Source organism: Pinus tabuliformis, chromosome 1_1, assembly GCF_031772625.1.
Source record: "Pinus tabuliformis cultivar Carrire ecotype Pingquan chromosome 1_1, CPIR1, whole genome shotgun sequence".
In the NCBI taxonomy this organism is placed as follows: Eukaryota; Viridiplantae; Streptophyta; class Pinopsida; order Pinales; family Pinaceae; genus Pinus; species Pinus tabuliformis.
The window spans coordinates 468,524,463-468,541,675 of NC_142297.1; the positions used below are offsets into that span (position 1 = coordinate 468,524,463).

A 17,213-nucleotide genomic window follows, 5' to 3' on the forward strand; every position below is an offset into this window, starting at 1 on the left:
TTGATCATGATTCTCAAACTCCTCGGGTTGTTCCAAACCTGTGAACTTGCTGCATGAGGGGAATGGTCCTCTTATAATATTTTCCTTCGGTACATTTCAGGCATGTACCTTCATGCTTCTTTTTGAATTCAGGCATCCTAGTCACCATCTGTCTCACAGACCTCCAGTGCTGAGTCAATGGACATGGTCCCCAATGGACTTCCTGCAACTTGATACAACCCTGAACTCAATAACATCTTTAAAAGATCTATTTTCAAACACGTACCTTTCCATCGATAAGTGCCACCTTGTAACCTTTGACTTCCATTTTCGAGATGGACATCAGGGTCAATCAGGTACATAAAAGAGATTTTGGGGTTCCTTGCTTTCGTGGAAGAGTCGACCATTGTCTTTGATGACCCACATCTCTGTCATTCGGGCACTCCTTCGCATAAGGGCCAAACTCATAACCAAGACATCTACCTTTCCTTCCTACCCTTAGATCTGAACTTCCCAATGAAGTGATGCCATCAGAAGTTTTGCTGCGCCATTCTAATAACATTCTCTGCTTCAACTTCACCCTAGGTGAATTATGAGGAACCCATTGATCCTTTTGTCTTGTCCCAACTGTATTTGGTGATTGCTCTTTCACTCTTGCTTGGGCATTGTCTTCACCTCAGCTCTGATACCATGTTAATTTTTGGTATGTTCTATGCTAGAGCAATTTATTTAAATTTTCACAGTTAGCAATCACATCAGCATTACGATAAACTGCAGATAGAACATAAATATAATATGCAGAAGACAAGCCAAGACAAGAGGACACAAGATATGGCGCAAGCCAGGGACAAACCCCACAGTGTGTGGGGAAACCCTTGATCAGTTCTTCTTTAATTTTCTTCAAAGTTCAACAGAGAAAGAGAGAGAGAGAGATAATACATTTACAACAGAAGTCAACACTTTGACTTATCTAGATCTGAGCATAGATCATCTCCTATGACGATGAGATCAGTTGAATACATTCTGCTTCAACTGATTCTTCAAGGTGACGACTTCACCTATCATAGTGCTACCTTTCGTCCATTTGCTGCACCTTACCGTGTAACATGTATCATCATGCTGCTCATGATCTCATCACTATGCTGCGCATACATCATGTTGTACTCCAAGTCACTGTTGCATGTCACAGAGATCCATATACCAGATCTCTAATCCTCTTTTTCATCGCTGCTGAGATCGTCCTTATTTCAGCACCATTGGAGCCATCATTACGGAGATCTTCACTCTTGCTTCATATCAATGTGATCCACTCATTGTGATATCAATGCTTTCGTTGATGCACTAAGACAGTCATTATTGAAGTCATCATTATGTGGATTGTTGCAATATATCTTTGTCGTCACTGTATATTTGTTGAGACAGTGAGTCTCATTACTGCTTTATTATGTAACCCTTGTCACTGTTATGCTATTGAGACTATTCTCCACTGCGATGACATTATTCATAGCTCTTGGCTTTGAGGTTGTGACTGCACCTAAACCCTAGGTGCAGTCAAACCCTACTGCAACTCTTCTCTACGTGACTGTGGCTTCTTATCTCCATTGCAACGTATACCATATATGCATATGACCTGCGTATATGTTCTGTAGAGTTGCTGCGTAAAATTTTCTCTTTATGAACTTTTATGAACAACGGTATGTCATGTGGTCAGCGTGTATATATTCAACATTGGACAACGTTGATATATGACATATGAAACAGCGTGTATATATATGAACAACGTGTTAATTATTCCCAACGTATAAATGTCATGATCAACATTCCATGACAGCGTATAGGGTCCAACGTACAAGGTTTTGCATCCTCATAAGCCTGCGGCTAGGGCTACCAAGAACAACGTATTACATTTCTTCATTGTTGTGCGAATTTCCATACCTAAGTGCTTTTCCCGTATAGACAGCGGGTTCCATATATCACTGCAGTCAAACCCTATTGCAGCGCTTCTCTACGTGACTGCGGCTTCTTATCTCCATTGCAACGTATACCATATATGCGTATGACCTGCGTATATGTTCTGTAGAGTTGCTGCGTAAAATTTTCTCTTCATGAACAGCGGTATATCATGTGGTCAGCGTGTATATATTCAACACTGGACAACGTTGATATATGACATATGAAACAACGTGTATATATATGAACAATGTGTTAATTATTCCCAACGTATAAATGTCATGATCAACATTCCATGACAGCGCATAGGGTCCAACGTACAAGGTTTTGCATCCTCATAAGCCTGCGGCTTACTGCGGCTAGGGCTACCAAGAACAGCGTATTACATTTCTTCATTGTTGTGCGAATTTCCATACCTAACTGCTTTTCCCGTATAGACAGCGGGTTCCATATATCACTGCGTTTCCTAACTGCGGCTCCGTATATCTCGCATATGAACGTAACCATGAAGAATGCGGCTCTTCATCATCTGCGTGTAAGAATCTCCAGGACCTGTGTATCAATGACCAACGTATAATGTTATGTGGTCAGTGCATTGAGTTTCCACTGCGGCTATCCTTCACGAGCGTATAATGTTATGTGGTCAACGTATTGAGTTTCCACTGCGGCTACCTGCAGCTATCCTTCACGAGCGTATAATGTTATGTGGTCAACGTATTGAGTTTCCACTGCGGCTACCTGCAACTATCCTTCACGAGCGTATAATGTTAGGTGGTCAGCATATTGAGTTTCCATTGCAGCTACCTGCAGATATCCTTTCCGTAACTGTGGCTACCCTTCACGTATTATCTCTATTGCATGTGGGTTCATGACTGCGTTATCATTTAGGGCATCATCTTTGGACCAGCGTGTGATTCTCTTGGTGTCTCACTCCTCCAAAAACCCAAGACGTGGAGAGGAGGAGATCCCTCAAGAATTGTGTGTATAAAAGACTTCACATCCTCTCTTATTTATACTAAAAGCGTAAGGTTGAATAGACATGACGTTTTGGCTTCTAGAGCCTACATAAGAGCTGGTCGGCTTGATAATAATTACAGAAACAAAATAAATTCATATCTCCATAAATACTTATTGGAATCGGATGATCTTTGGATCAATCCTACACCTCTCGACGAGAGGGATCCAATAAAATTATCAGTTGCCATAAATAAGCTGACCCACATGAAGTTTTGCCTTAGTTGCCAATTTAACAGTTTTCCTCTCCAAGAGGGGGAGGTTTTGGCCCTGGTAGAAAGCCAAAACATTTGTGTTTTTGTCTCTTTTGTTTTGATAGCAATTTGATGAAGTTAACAAACACATTCTAATAATGAAGTAATCATCAAGCTAATATATATTGTTTAAATGCTTCACAAATTGTTATCATGTAACAAAGAATCATCTTAAGTATGCATGCCCTAGATTCTTCAACAGTAACACCCCTAGGCGGGCCCACACGATGGGGCCCCATGCCTAATTGACTCAAGTGATAAAGTCTAACCTTGATGGACCCAAGGAGAATTGAACCCACACCTCAGGACAGAGGGCCAAAGACTTGGTTGGGGGGCTTCAATCAACTAGGCTACTCAATAGGGCTACCTAATTGACCTTGTTGCCCACTCTAGATTGCAAAAGAGAATCTGCCACCTTAGTAGAGATATGTTGCAACAATTGATCCTCTACAGGGTGTTGTTGCCACAAGAAATACCTCAACAAGACTCCTCATACCATTTGAGAGGATCTGTTGTCTTCAGTAGCCTCTTATTTAGGATCCGCGGTTACAAAGTAACCCCTAGAAGGGATTCATTGCTTCCGATGCTGTTATTCATGCCACAAACTAGGGCTTGCCATAAAATTGTCTGAGACAGTAAATTGTTGTTTTTCCATGGTATTGGAGATCTAGGTTAGGGTCTAAAAATCTCTGACACTGCCAATCCAAATACCACAACAAATTACTTTGCATAGTGGAATATAAACAACAATAAATCAGCACGTGCACAAATGTAGACAATTTTTTTACAATTTTCAACAACCCAAATTCATTATGTTAACGGACTGTAATACAACTGTCTAAGGCTCATGTACCACGGTTATTGGCCCTCATACATCCACTGATACAAGAAAACAAGCTAGGGTTTAATGTCACGAACTGTGACCACCAACCTACCTTAAACAGGATACAATATAACCTCCTAGCTGATCCAGTGCACTTCACAGCTGCATTGATCGTGCCCTTAACACATCTGCTCTGTCCTTTGGCTCTGATTTGCAGCAACACCATCTGCCTCTATCAATGATCCAACTCTTTTAGTTCATTAATCATGGCTCTAATCTGCCCTCTAGTTCATAATTTGTCCATCAATGACTCAACACTTAGGGTCTTCATCACGTGCCCACTTGTTGCTCCTTTGTCCTTCAAAAAGTCAACAATTTGGGACTTCTTTCCCACTAGCTGCGCAGTCCTTCAAGGACACAACTCTTAGGTACTTCTTCCCACTATTGACTTCATGTGTTGCTTGATGAAGACAAACTTAAGGCATGGAGGGCTACCCACATCTGCTGTAGATGTCCTTCTCTTACAAGCAATCTAGGGCTAGTCAAACTGTTCCCTTGACCTCCTTTTGTCCTTCAATGATTAGTCTTGAGCATCTCCTTTCTGCCTCTTCTAACAACTCTCTTTGTCCTTCAAGAGGTTGTACTTAGGGTTTGGAGCAAGACACTACAACCCTCCCAAAACTGTGCTTTTGGCTGCTCCAAATTTTGTCCTAAACTAGGACCTCCTATCTTCTAACAACAAAATCAATCTATGGAGAAGCATACCTCAAATTTTGAGGACTCTCCCTTTCTACTTTCAAGCTCAACTCTCGTGCTATCGCAGATTTGAAGCATTTGGTCTATTTAGGGCACTAGCCTAGCCCTTAACCAACCTCAAACAAGTCCAAACACTTTGTTGTCCGTTGCTAATAATCTTGCCCTTCTTCACTTCTACGTAAGTCACTTTAAGATGCTATTCCAACCCTCATTTGATCGCAAACCAACCCTAATCTAGGGCTCGGTCCTACTTGTAGCATTCCCGAAGATCTTGGCTTTGTTCCTCAGGTGAGACAACCTCAACGCATGCACAAAATTCTCTAGAATAGCCCTCAAACCTTACGGCCAACCTTTTGCACCACGTCAAACCTGCACAATTCACAAATTGACCCAAAAGCCCGTCCTCAATCACTTTGGCCTTGTCCTCTACGACTGCCTTTAAACTTAAGATGCTCTCCAAATGATTCGTTGCTCTTGGATGGTGTCTTTTGAGCCTCCGAACATCTTTTATTTATGTGATTTATGGGTGGCACAACTAGCCCTTTTCAAGGGTTGTCCTAAACCAAGGCTGACCTTATTTTTGTGCCACATGCACACTCAAAAATATTCAAATATTATTATCTCATTATCCACAAGACCTCTCTCGGTACTACAGGTGGCTCCTTGCTCTGTTTGGGATGCCCTACAATCTCCAAGTGCTAAATGTCCAAATCTCTCCTTAGTCTTGGCCCAACTCCTTTGGGTGCAAAACCCCCACACTTGGGGTTCTTAGCCCACAAGTGGCTTTGTGGTGCCAATTCCCCCACAACCCTATAACCTAGGGTTTGGAGTGCCTCCCAAGCTACCAATGTCAACCCTCCCTCTTAGCGAGGGAGGTACTTCCAACATTAGGAAATCTCCATCATCATCACTGATTACACTAGCCCATCTGGCATCCATCACTGCAGTAGACTCTGTAGAATGAACCATGTTATCTTGGTAGTGCCTCTGCCTTATCTCATATGAACATGAAGATCTCAACACTTCCATAGGGCTACTCCCTACGAAGCTAGACTCCCTTTGAGTTTACACGATCTCCACTAACTCAACCTGCTACTGATCTCATGTCCTACAAGGTCATTAAGAGTTGTAGTCGAACACAAGCTATCATCACTGCAACCTAGTCCTGCAAGCACTCATCCTCTTGGATCAAACACAAATCAGTGTTCCACGGGGACTCGCCCCCCACCCTAGGGGTCTAGTTTCCTCGCTCCCCCGCGCTCCGAGGACTTGGGGATGAGTAGGGGACGTTTCCCCCCGCTCCCAAAATGGAGGAAACTCAGGGGGACGTGCCAGGGAAACGTTTCCCTTCCCTGAGGGGGCGTTTCCAAAAAGGGGGATGTGGGGGGACGTGGGGGGGCATGGGGGGACGAGAGGGGGCGTGGGGGGACGTGGTACACCTTTAATGCATTAAAAACCATTTTTAATTTTTAATTAACTAAACGCTGAACTTAATCTTTAATTAAGGGGACAGAATTACATTCATGTATGACGTTGTTTGTAGATTCAATTTATGGTTGCAGAATCGGGGACAGAATTACATTCACGTATGACGTTGTCTGTAGATTCAATTTATGTAAAGTCATCCATAGTTTTGTTCAAATTTGATATAAATTCCCACATCTAGCGTCAATAGCAACCAATTACAATTCGAAAGTTCAAATAGTCAAAAAAATATTATATTTATACTGATTTTTTTTTATAAATTCGTACTTTCTACTTGAGGAAAATTGCAACAACACGTCTTCATTATTATGCCCTTCCCGACGCTTCCTTACTCATCCATAGTGTTCTGCTATCAAGTCCGAATTCATTAAGACACAAATATATGGGCTGGATTTGATTCCCCAATCCATGCTTGTCATTGCCAAATATATAGGCAACATCATTTGATACCCTGACCTCGGCGAGCATGAAATTGGACTGAGCAGTATATATATATATGCTGCAAGTGATATGTAACCGCAGTATATATATATATATATATATATATATATATATATATATATATATATATATATATATATATATATATATGCTGCAAATCTACAGACCTGCATATGCTAAGGAAGCCACGGTGCTCACTAACCTTCTCTCAAAAGTTTGACGGGTCGGAAACCATCTTTTGAATGGAACTTGGTGTCACTCAAAGCTATTGGATGTATGTCAACCACCTGCTGAATTATTATATGCATTATTAAAATAGTTATAAAATAATAATTGAGAGAATGGTTTTTTTTCAAGTCATTTCTATGGTTAATGGCGGTTTGTCCTCTAAGGATGATATAGAAAATAAAATGGTTTAGATTTTGATTTTCCAAAGCCATTCTTATACTAGTTTGTTAGGTTGATATGATTGATATAGGTTTATATTAAGGTTAATTTTTTGATAAGTTACACATTTATGTTTGTATTTACGTTAAGTGAATGTATATAATAGTGGTTGGAATATTTTAAAATATGATTTAATAAGTAAATAAATTTATTTTGTTTTTAATTAATTTTTTTTTAATTTAAATTTTTATTGAAATCATAATATTATTTAATTGATAATATTTTATTTTTATTTATTTAAAAAAATTGAATTAGAATTTTATGATGTTGTTACTATTCTCATGTCTATTCAATGTTATATATGCAAAAATTTGTATTTTCAATCTTGATGATTTGCTTTCCTAAGACATTGTTTTGGAATTAAAAAAAAAACAGCGTACCTTTTATAGTGGACTCAATTATTAATTAATAAATTATATTTTATATTTATAATTTTTTAAGACCCTGACGCTCCCCACGTTTCCTAAAAAATGGTAGGGAGCTTTTGCATAGGCCGCTCCCGCGCCCCCTCGTCCCGGAACCTTGGTGGAACATTGACACAAATCATGCACATCCCTCTAACCTCAGATATGCAACATCGTGATCCAAGGAAAAAGCTAACCTGCTAGCATCCTCTCCATCACATGAAGCAATCTCGCTCATACCAATCTCATCCATGCCAAAACAATCCTTGAGCTGTCCCAACGATCCATGGCAAATTAAAGGAATTCCATCATCAACAACCTGCCCTTCAACAAACTGTTGTTCACTAGGTTCACCACCATTCCACCAAAACTCCTAGTCAATCTCGGTGCCAAGCCAGTCATGACCACATCTCCACGTTTTTAGTTGAACCCTCTGCTCCATGTTCCAGATAATCTCAATTCCCTCTGAGTTGCTTCGCTGTGCACACTCTGATTCACTAGCCCTTCAAAATAGCTTTCATACTATGTTGTTTTTCCACGGTATTGGAGATCTAGGTTAGGGTCTTAGAATCTCTGACACGGGCAATCCAAATACCACAACAAACTACTTTGCAATATGAAATATAAACAATAGTAAATCAACACGCGCACAAATATAGACAACTTTTTACAATTTTCAACAACCTAACTTTGTTATATTAAAAACTGTAATACAATTGTTTAGGGCTCTCTTGTACTAGGGATAATGGCCTTCATACATTCACTAATACAAGAATACAAACTAGGGTTTAGTGTCACCAACTGTGACCACCAAATATACCTTGGACAAGATACGATCTACCCTCCTAGTTGATCTAGTGCATTTCACATCTCCATTGGTTGTACCTTGAACACATATGCCCGGTCCTTTGGCTTAGATCTGCAGCAACACCTGTCTGCCCCTATCAATGAACCAACTCCTTTAAATCACTGAACAAACCTCCAATTTGCCCTCTAGCTGATCACACATCCATCAATGACTCAACACTTAGGGTGTTCATCACTTGCCCACTTGCTGCTCCTTTGTCCTTTAAGAAGTCAACACTTTGGGACTTCTTGCCCACTAGTTGCTCCTTGGTCCTTCCAGGACACAACACTTAAGGACTTCTTCCCACTATTGACTTCATGTGCTGCCCGATGAAGAGAAACTTAGGGCATGAAGGGCTACCCACTTCTGCTGTGGATGTCCTTCTCTTACAAGCAATCTATGGCTAGTCAAATTGTTCCCTTGACCTCCTTTTGTCATTCAAAGATCAGTCCTAAGCAGCCCCTTTCCACCCCTTCTAACAACTGTCTTTGTCCTTCAAGTTGTTGCATTTAGGGGTTTGAACAAGCCACTACAACCCTCCCAAAAGTGTTCTTTTGGTTGCTCCAAATTCTATCCTAATATAGGACCTCCTATCCTCTAGCAACAAAATCAATCTATGGAGAAGCATACCTCTGATTTTGAGGATTCTTCCTTCTGCCTTAAAGCTCGGCTCTTGTACTACTACATATTTGAAGTATTTGGTTTGGTTAGGGCACTAGAACAACCCTTAACCAACCTCAAGCAAGTCGAAACACTTCATTGCCCCTTGCTAGTAATATTGCCCTTCTTCACTGCTACATAGGTTACTTTAAGACGTTGTTCCAACCCTCTTTTGGCCGCAGACCAGCCCTAATCTAGTGCTTGGTCTTACTTGTAACCTTCCTAAAGTTATTGGCTCTATTCCTTAGGTGAGACAACCTCAACACATTCACAAATTCTCTAGAATAGCCCTCAAACCTCACATCCAACCTCTTGTTCCACTTTGCATTTGCACAATTCACAAATAGACCCAAAAGCCAACCTCCAATCACTTCAGCTGTGTCTTCTACGACCGCCTTTAAACTCTAGATGCTCTCCAAATGGTTTGTTGCTCTTGGATGGTGTCTTTTGAGCCTTCAACCATCTTTTATTTATATGATCTATGGGTGGAACAACTAGCCCACTTCTAGGGCTGCCCTAAACGAAGGTTGACTTGGTTTTTGTGCCACAACCACCCTCAAAAATATTAAAAAAATATTATCTCACAATTGATAAGGCCTCTCTTGGTACTACAAGTGGCTCCTTGCTTCTATAGGGATGCCCTACAATCTCCAAGTGCCAGATGTCCAAATCTCTCCTTGGTTTTGGCCCAACTCCTTTGGGTGCAAAACCCCCACGCTTGGGTTCTTAGCCCACAAGTAGCTTTGTGGTGCCAATTCCTCCACAACCCTGTAGCCTACGGTTTGGAATACCTCCCAAGCTACCAGTCTCAACACTCCCTCTTAGCAAGGGAGGTACTTCCAACACTAGGAAGTCCATCATCATCAACGACGACACTAACCCATCTAGTGTCCGTCACTGCAATATACTCTGTAGAATGAACCATGCTATTTTAGTAGTGCCTTTGCCTTATCTCATATGAACTTGAAGATCTCAACACTTCCATAGGGCTACTCCCTCTGAAGCTAGACTCCCTCTGAGTCTACATGATCTCCACTGACTCAACCTGCTACTGATCTCGTGTTCTACAAGGTTAGTTCGAGTTGCAGTCGAACACGAGCTATCATCACTGCAACCTAGTGCTGCAAGCACTCATCCTCCTAGATCAAACACAACTCATGCACATCCCTCTAATCTCAGATATGCAACATCATGATCCAATGAAGGAACTAGCCTACCAACATATTTGTCCATCACATAAAGCAATCTCGATCATATTAATCACATCCACGCCAAAATAATCCTCGAGCTGTCCCAACGATCCATGACAAATCAAAGGAAGTCCATGATCAACAACCTTCCCTACAACAAACTGTTGTTCACCAGGTTCGCCACCAATTGACCAAAACTCCCAACCAATATCGTTGCCAAACCAATCAAGACCACATCTCCACGTTTTTAGTTGAACCCTCTACTCCATGATCCAGACAATCTCAACTCCCTCTGAGCTGCTTTGCTGTTCACACTCTAATTCATCAACCCTTCAAAAGTAGCTTTGATACCATGTTGTTTCTACCTGGTATTGGAGATTTAGGTTAGGGTTCTAGAATCTCTGACACTACTAATCCAAATACCGCAACAAACTACTTTGCACAGTGGAATATAAACAACAGTAAATCAACACGTGCACCAATATAAACTACTTTTTACAATTTTCAACAACCCAACCTTGTTATTATTAACAAACTGTAATACAATTGTCTAGGGCTCTTGTACTAGGGATAATGGCCCTCATAGAGCCACTGATACATGAATACAAACTATAAGGTTTAGTGTCACCAATTCTAACCACCAATCTACCCTGAACAAAATACAATCTAACCTCCTAGCTGATCTACTGCATTTCATAGATCCATTGGTCGTACCCTAAATACATTTGCTTGGTCCTTTGGCTTTGATCTGCAGCAACACCAATATGCCTTAATCAATGAACCAACTCCTTTAGGTCACTAAACATGGCTCGAGTCTGCTGTTTAACGGATCATTCGTCCATCAAAGACTCAACACTTAGGGTCTTCATCACCTGCCCACTTGTTGCTCCTTTGTCCTTCAAGAAGGCAACATCTTGGGACTTCTTGCCTACTAGTTGCTCGTTAGTCCTTCAAGGACACAAATCTTAGGGATTTCTTCCCACTATTCCCTTCTTGTGCTAGCCGATGAAGACACGCTTAGGGCATGGAGGGCGACGCACTTTTTCTGTAGATGTCCTCTTACAAGTCAAACTCATGTCCTCATCATCGTCATGTTGAATTGTAAATGTTTTAGTTTCTAAGTTCTAAAGAGATTCAAATCTTTGTCTCTATATATATATATATATTTTTTTTTTTTTTTCCTTTTTTTGTTGTCTTGTTTGTTTGTTTTTCTGTGTAATATATATATATATAGTAATAATTTGCATGTCTACATGTCATGAATGAGTGCTAGCCTAAGTCACCTGACACAATGACATAGAGGACACGAAAATACAAGTGTTCCGTGTTGGACACTTGTATTTCCATGTCTTCCGTGTCCTGTGTCATCTTCTTAGGTGACTTAGGCATGCACTCAATAATGACATGTAGACATGCAAATTATTAGAATTTAATTACATGCAATCCAAGGTGGAAGAACAGCATATCATTGAATTGGATGCCTGTTAAAGATGTGGTGAGGTACACAACTTATTTTTTTTCTCATGATCTTTTTGAGTTGATGCTTGATGGAATTGCCCTTTTTCTTGTTATGTAGATTACTAACACAGATTCTTGTATACATAAAATTTTCAATAATTTTATCCCTTCATGCAAAACAAATACGTTGAATATAGCTTGAGCTTTTGAAGTATTGTTACCTTTGGGACTTTGAGGAGTCCCCTGCCCCTGGTTCTAGATCCATGTAGTGTTGATTAAATTTTTTACCTTTCAAGCAAAAAACCTTTCAGTAGCAGGCCACCAAGGAAAGATAAAATGGTCTTGCCTTTATGATACATCCTGCTTGAGGTGTTTATTGTTTTATCCTCCCTAAATATATTCTTTTCAATTTAATCTCTTGGTCTTTTAATTATTGGTTACTTGTTTCCGTTACTTGGGTTTTCCGTTACTTGGGTTTCACTTAATTACTTCTTGCGGTGATTTGTAAATCAGTTGTCCCCATTCTCTATCTTTCTCATTTCCCTGTAGCTTCTGGGGCTAATTCAACATCAGCTATAGACTTTAGGCACTTTTGGACGGTATTGTTGCTTATAAGGCTCTACCCATTCACACTGACATTGTTAAACTCTATACTTAAGCCTTGTTTTGGAGTTCTCCTTATTGTATCATCTTCTTGGGCCTTCTTCAGCTTGTATGATTGTGAATGCTGAAAAGAGTCGATTTATAAGTTAACTGAGAATTGAGATTATCCTAGAAATTTAACTGCCATGACCAGAGTTCACTAAGATTTTGAAAAGTGACTTAATGTAAAGTACGATACAATTTGGGCAAAGGGCATACCATAAATGCTAATAAAAAGGTAGTCTGAGTTTGATTAAAGCCTTTACAATCACTGTATCTTAGTAGAATATTACCACGAATACATAAAGTTTGAACTGTATTTGAGGAAGGAGACCAAGTACATGTTGGATCATATAGTGTAGGGTTTTAATGCAGTAAGAGCAATGTGGAAGTCAAGCATAATTTGTGTTGTACATGTTCTTTACTAATGGCTGAAGAGACATTTTAGTCAAAATAAAAAGCTTAAAGAGGCAGATTGGCAGCAGATGCCTTCAAACCAAGGATGGAATTGACTTCCATGTAAATTGTAATGTTAAATAAAATTTAACCTACGATTATTAGTGGAAAGACAATAATGGGATTTAAAAGGAAACAATAACAAATCTTCCATCTGAGTTGTTTGTTGTAAAACTTGATTCTTTGACGAAAGCATACCCAAAAGATACCCTCTTTATTTTCTGCGTCACTTTTATTGTTTGTGACTCTTGATTCCTTAACCATTTGATGGGGCATTAGAAATTTGGAAGCATAACTAACATTCCTTAATTTTGTATGAATCTGAGTTATGCAATCATGTCATTCAAGGATAATAATTTATTATTATATATGAATCTTAATACGATATGTATATGCTGTAGGTTGGGGGGGGGGTGTTTGTATATTCTTTCGTAGACTAAACAGTCAAATTGCTGCACCCAGAGGGAGTCCTTGTGCCAAAAACAAGGGGGTTACATACATCAATTTGGGGTTTGGGTGGCTCATGGTCTTCAAATTAGATTATTATTATTATTATTGTCTTCAAAGATCTAAAATGATGTTATGCTTGTTTGAAATCCTCTAGCTGGGTTCTATAATGTTTTTGATGATGATTGGCCCTTTATCTTCTTGTATCTGGACTTCTGCTTTTGGCCATTTCACTTATTCAGTAGGTTGCTTCTTTTATCTTCTGGAAGATGCTTTGGCATGCACAAAGTTTGTCATTGATGTATCATGGTTTTGAGTTCATGGACCTACTTTTCTGGTCATTTGCTGACAATAATAAAATAATCTTATCTATATTATCTATAATCTCTTGATATTAGTTACTGTGGTAGAGTAGATAGTTTGATTTTTTGATATAGTATTGTAAGCCCAAATTTGTTTATTATTAATAAGTTGAGAGCATAATTAGCTGGACATGTAGCAATTAGATATTTTATTATGATATTTCAAAAAATTGACACCAGTGACCAGATGTATTCTTTTCACCCTTTGTTTACTTAAATATGCATTTTAAATTCCAAGCTGACATGGTTTGCATTTCTGCTAGAAACGTGAATTCTTTCAAGACCTCGCTCCAATGCTTTGGCATTCTTTTGGTACCATTGCAGCATTATTGCAGGTATAAGTCATTCAATTTTTTTCTTCTCAAAAGTAGTATCTTAGATGGCAGTGTACTTTAGAGCTTTTGCATTACAAACACTTTCATGAATAAGGTGTAATTCTAACTTGCAAGTCAGAATAAGGTGCGATTTCTGTATCTCGTCTAATTGCTTTGCAGAAGATCAAATTTCTTATTACTGAAGTCAATGAAATCTTATCTATTGATAAGTGTGTGTATATTTTCTACTATATAACTCATATGACATTTATATGAACAAGTAGTTAGCATCAAATACAATCAAGATAAAACATTACTGGAAGTTGGCACCTCTTCATGACCCTGTTATTTTAATACTGATCAACTTTACAAAGAGTCATATTTGAGGTCTAGTGAGGCTATAGAACTACAGTTAATGTCTAACCAAAAGGCCGTAACGCTAGCATATTTAGATAGACACCAAATGCAAGGGGATAGAAACAAACAAAAAGAAGTGCCATAGCATCCCCATTTGATTCAAAACTCAAAACACTCTCAAGAGATAAATTTATCACTTTTATCTTTTGAAGACTAGGACTTGTGTTAAAATTGGCAACTAGGGCCAAACTCCACATGGGTCATTTTATTTATGACAGCTGATATTTTTCTTGGATTCCTCTCTCCGAGAGGTGTAGGATTGATCTAAAGATCATCCGATTCCGACATGTACAAATAAAGATATGAATTTATTTATATTATGGACAAATTGTCAAGGTTGGCCAGCAAGCAAACCAGGCATATAAAAGGAGACCTCAAGTCATTTTCATCATCATCTCATCTCACATCTCTCTCTCTCTCCTCTTGTGATTGGGTACACATTTTTGGGTATTCTTCTCTCTCACACGTGCGAAGGAAAGGAGGACAGATTTCTGTTGACTGCATTGACCAGCATTGACCGAGCTGCAGGGAGGCTGTTTGGTTGTGTTGACCTCAAGCATTGACCTATTTTGACTTCGGTTTGGGTGAGGTATCTCTGTCCTAGCAGGCCGCAGATTTGGGTACTAAAATCGAGGCAATCTGACCTCTCTTTTGACCAGCGTTGGTTGTACTAGGGTTGGCTGCAGAGTTGACTTTTGTACCAGTTTTGATTGGACTTTTTCAGACTGTTTTGGGTTGATTAGACTTTCTGTTGGAGGCCGAAGTTGACTAGATTTGACCAAGCTGAAGAGAGGAATAATTTTGCCTTGTTGACTAGCGTTGACTTTTCTGGTTAGGGCTTTTTGCTGCTGTCATAAATTATCAGATTTGTAAATTGTACTATCTCTCTCTCTGCTGAACTATTGAAGAATATAAGAAGAATTGATCAAGGATTTCCCCACATTGGGGTTTGTCTCTGGCTGGTGCCACATCTTGTGTCCTCTTGTCTTGGCTTGTCTTCTATTGTTTATGTTTATGTTCTATTTGCGTTTTACTATCATGTTAATGTGATTGCTAAACTGGATATTGATATTGGGCTAATACAGAAACTGAAGTAAAGTTGCTCTATAACATAGAACATACCATTGTTACCTAAAATTAACATGGCATCGGAGCTGAGGTGAAGACAAAGCCCAAGCAAGAGTGAAAGAGCAATCACCAAAGACAGTTGGACAAGAACAAAAGGCTCAATGGGTTCCTCATCCCACTTCTCGGTTGAAGACAAGCTCCGTGAAAAATATGACTATCATGGATGGAAGATGTCTCTTGATTTGACCTTGGAAGAACAAGAAGTGTTGGATTATGTGAAGGGTAAAATCCCTGAGCCTCCTTCAAATGCACTGATTGCTGCGAAGACCAAGTACAATAGGGCTGAAGTCAAAGCAAAGAAGATTATCAGAGATTCCATTGACAAGCGTCTGGTGGCCTACATCTCCGAATTGAAGACCTCCAAGGAGATCTATGACAAGTTGATCAACATGTTCAAGGTTAGTGATGCTAATCAAATTTTATTTCTCAAAAATAAGTTGAAGGATATTAAGAAGGGCAAGGACGAGGATATTCAATCCTACTTCTTAAGGATCACTGAAATCAAGAATGATCTACTTTCGATTGGAGAGGTCATTCCTGACAGGGAACTTACTATGACTACCCTTGGAGGACTCGGAGTGGTATATATTTAGAACCATGATTCTCAATAATGATCGAATTCTAGGGTTTGAAGAATTGATGTTGAAATGCATTCAAGAAGAAACAAGAATGGTGGAGCAAGAAATGCCTTCTAATAGAAGCAACCCCATTGCATTCTTCGCTCATGCCAAATGGAGCAATAATGCAGGGTCTAAAGGTCATTTCAATGGAACACCTGGATCTAAGGGAGGAAGGAAGGGCAGGTGCTTTGATTGTAATAAGTTTGGCCACTATGCAAGGGAGTGTCCAAATAGAGGGGACACATCACATGATGACGATCACAATCATTCTAGGGGAAACTTCAACCATAACGATCAAAGGAATGGCAGGTACAATGGCAAAGGAAAAAGGAATGCTGGACATCAAGGAAATGGTCGATCCTCCAAGAAAGCAAGGAACTCTAGGAATGAAGAATCAAATGTTGTTAACAATAAGAAAAAGGAGTACTATCTTATATCGGTCCTCTCCACTACCTCTCCACCGAACACTTTGAAGAATTGGCTAATTGATAGTGGTGCCTCAAGCACTTCACCAGATACAAGGAAGCTCTCTCTAATCTGATAGAGAAGGAGACAAACTTGGAGATTATCCTTGGAGACGATGCCACCTATCCCGTGAAGGGAGTAGGCAATGTTACCCTTCAATTGAATCAAGGTAACTCTATTCATTTACACGAAGTACTATATGTCCTTGATCTTAAGAAGAACCTGGTGTCCATTTCAACAATGGAAGACAAAGCATACAAGGTGGCATTCATCGATGGAAAGGTACGTGTTTGGAAAAGAAATTTTAAAGATGCTTTTACTCTTGGGTTCAGGGTTGACACTTTGTATCAAGTTGGAGGAAGTCCATTGGGAGCCATGTCTTGTGACACATCTCTACAATTTGAATTATGACACTGGAGGTTTGCCTATCTTCATTATAAGGTTCTACCCGATGTGAGACAGATGGTGACAGGTATGCCCAAGTTCATAGTAGAGCATGAAGGTGTATGTCTAGGATGTGCTGAAGGTAAACTTAGAAGGGGACCTTTTTCCCCTCAAGTAATAGCAAGGCCACATATATATTGCAATTGATCCACTTCGACATATCTGGTATGATACTTGTAAACTCTATATTATCTCACCTTTACGGATGAT

The 17,213-nt window shown here is 39.6% G+C and overlaps 1 protein-coding gene across 1 annotated transcript in view; it reads left to right on the plus strand.

The window, feature by feature from the left end:
• LOC149213778 (uncharacterized) overlaps window positions 1-17,213 on the plus strand; it is a 134,891-nt gene that overhangs the window by 11,217 nt on the left and 106,461 nt on the right. Inside the window, exon 2 of the mRNA XM_089392118.1 lies at window positions 13,879-13,950. Coding sequence (XP_089248244.1) covers window positions 13,879-13,950 — 72 coding nt within the window. The remainder of the gene's footprint in view (window positions 1-13,878; window positions 13,951-17,213) is intronic.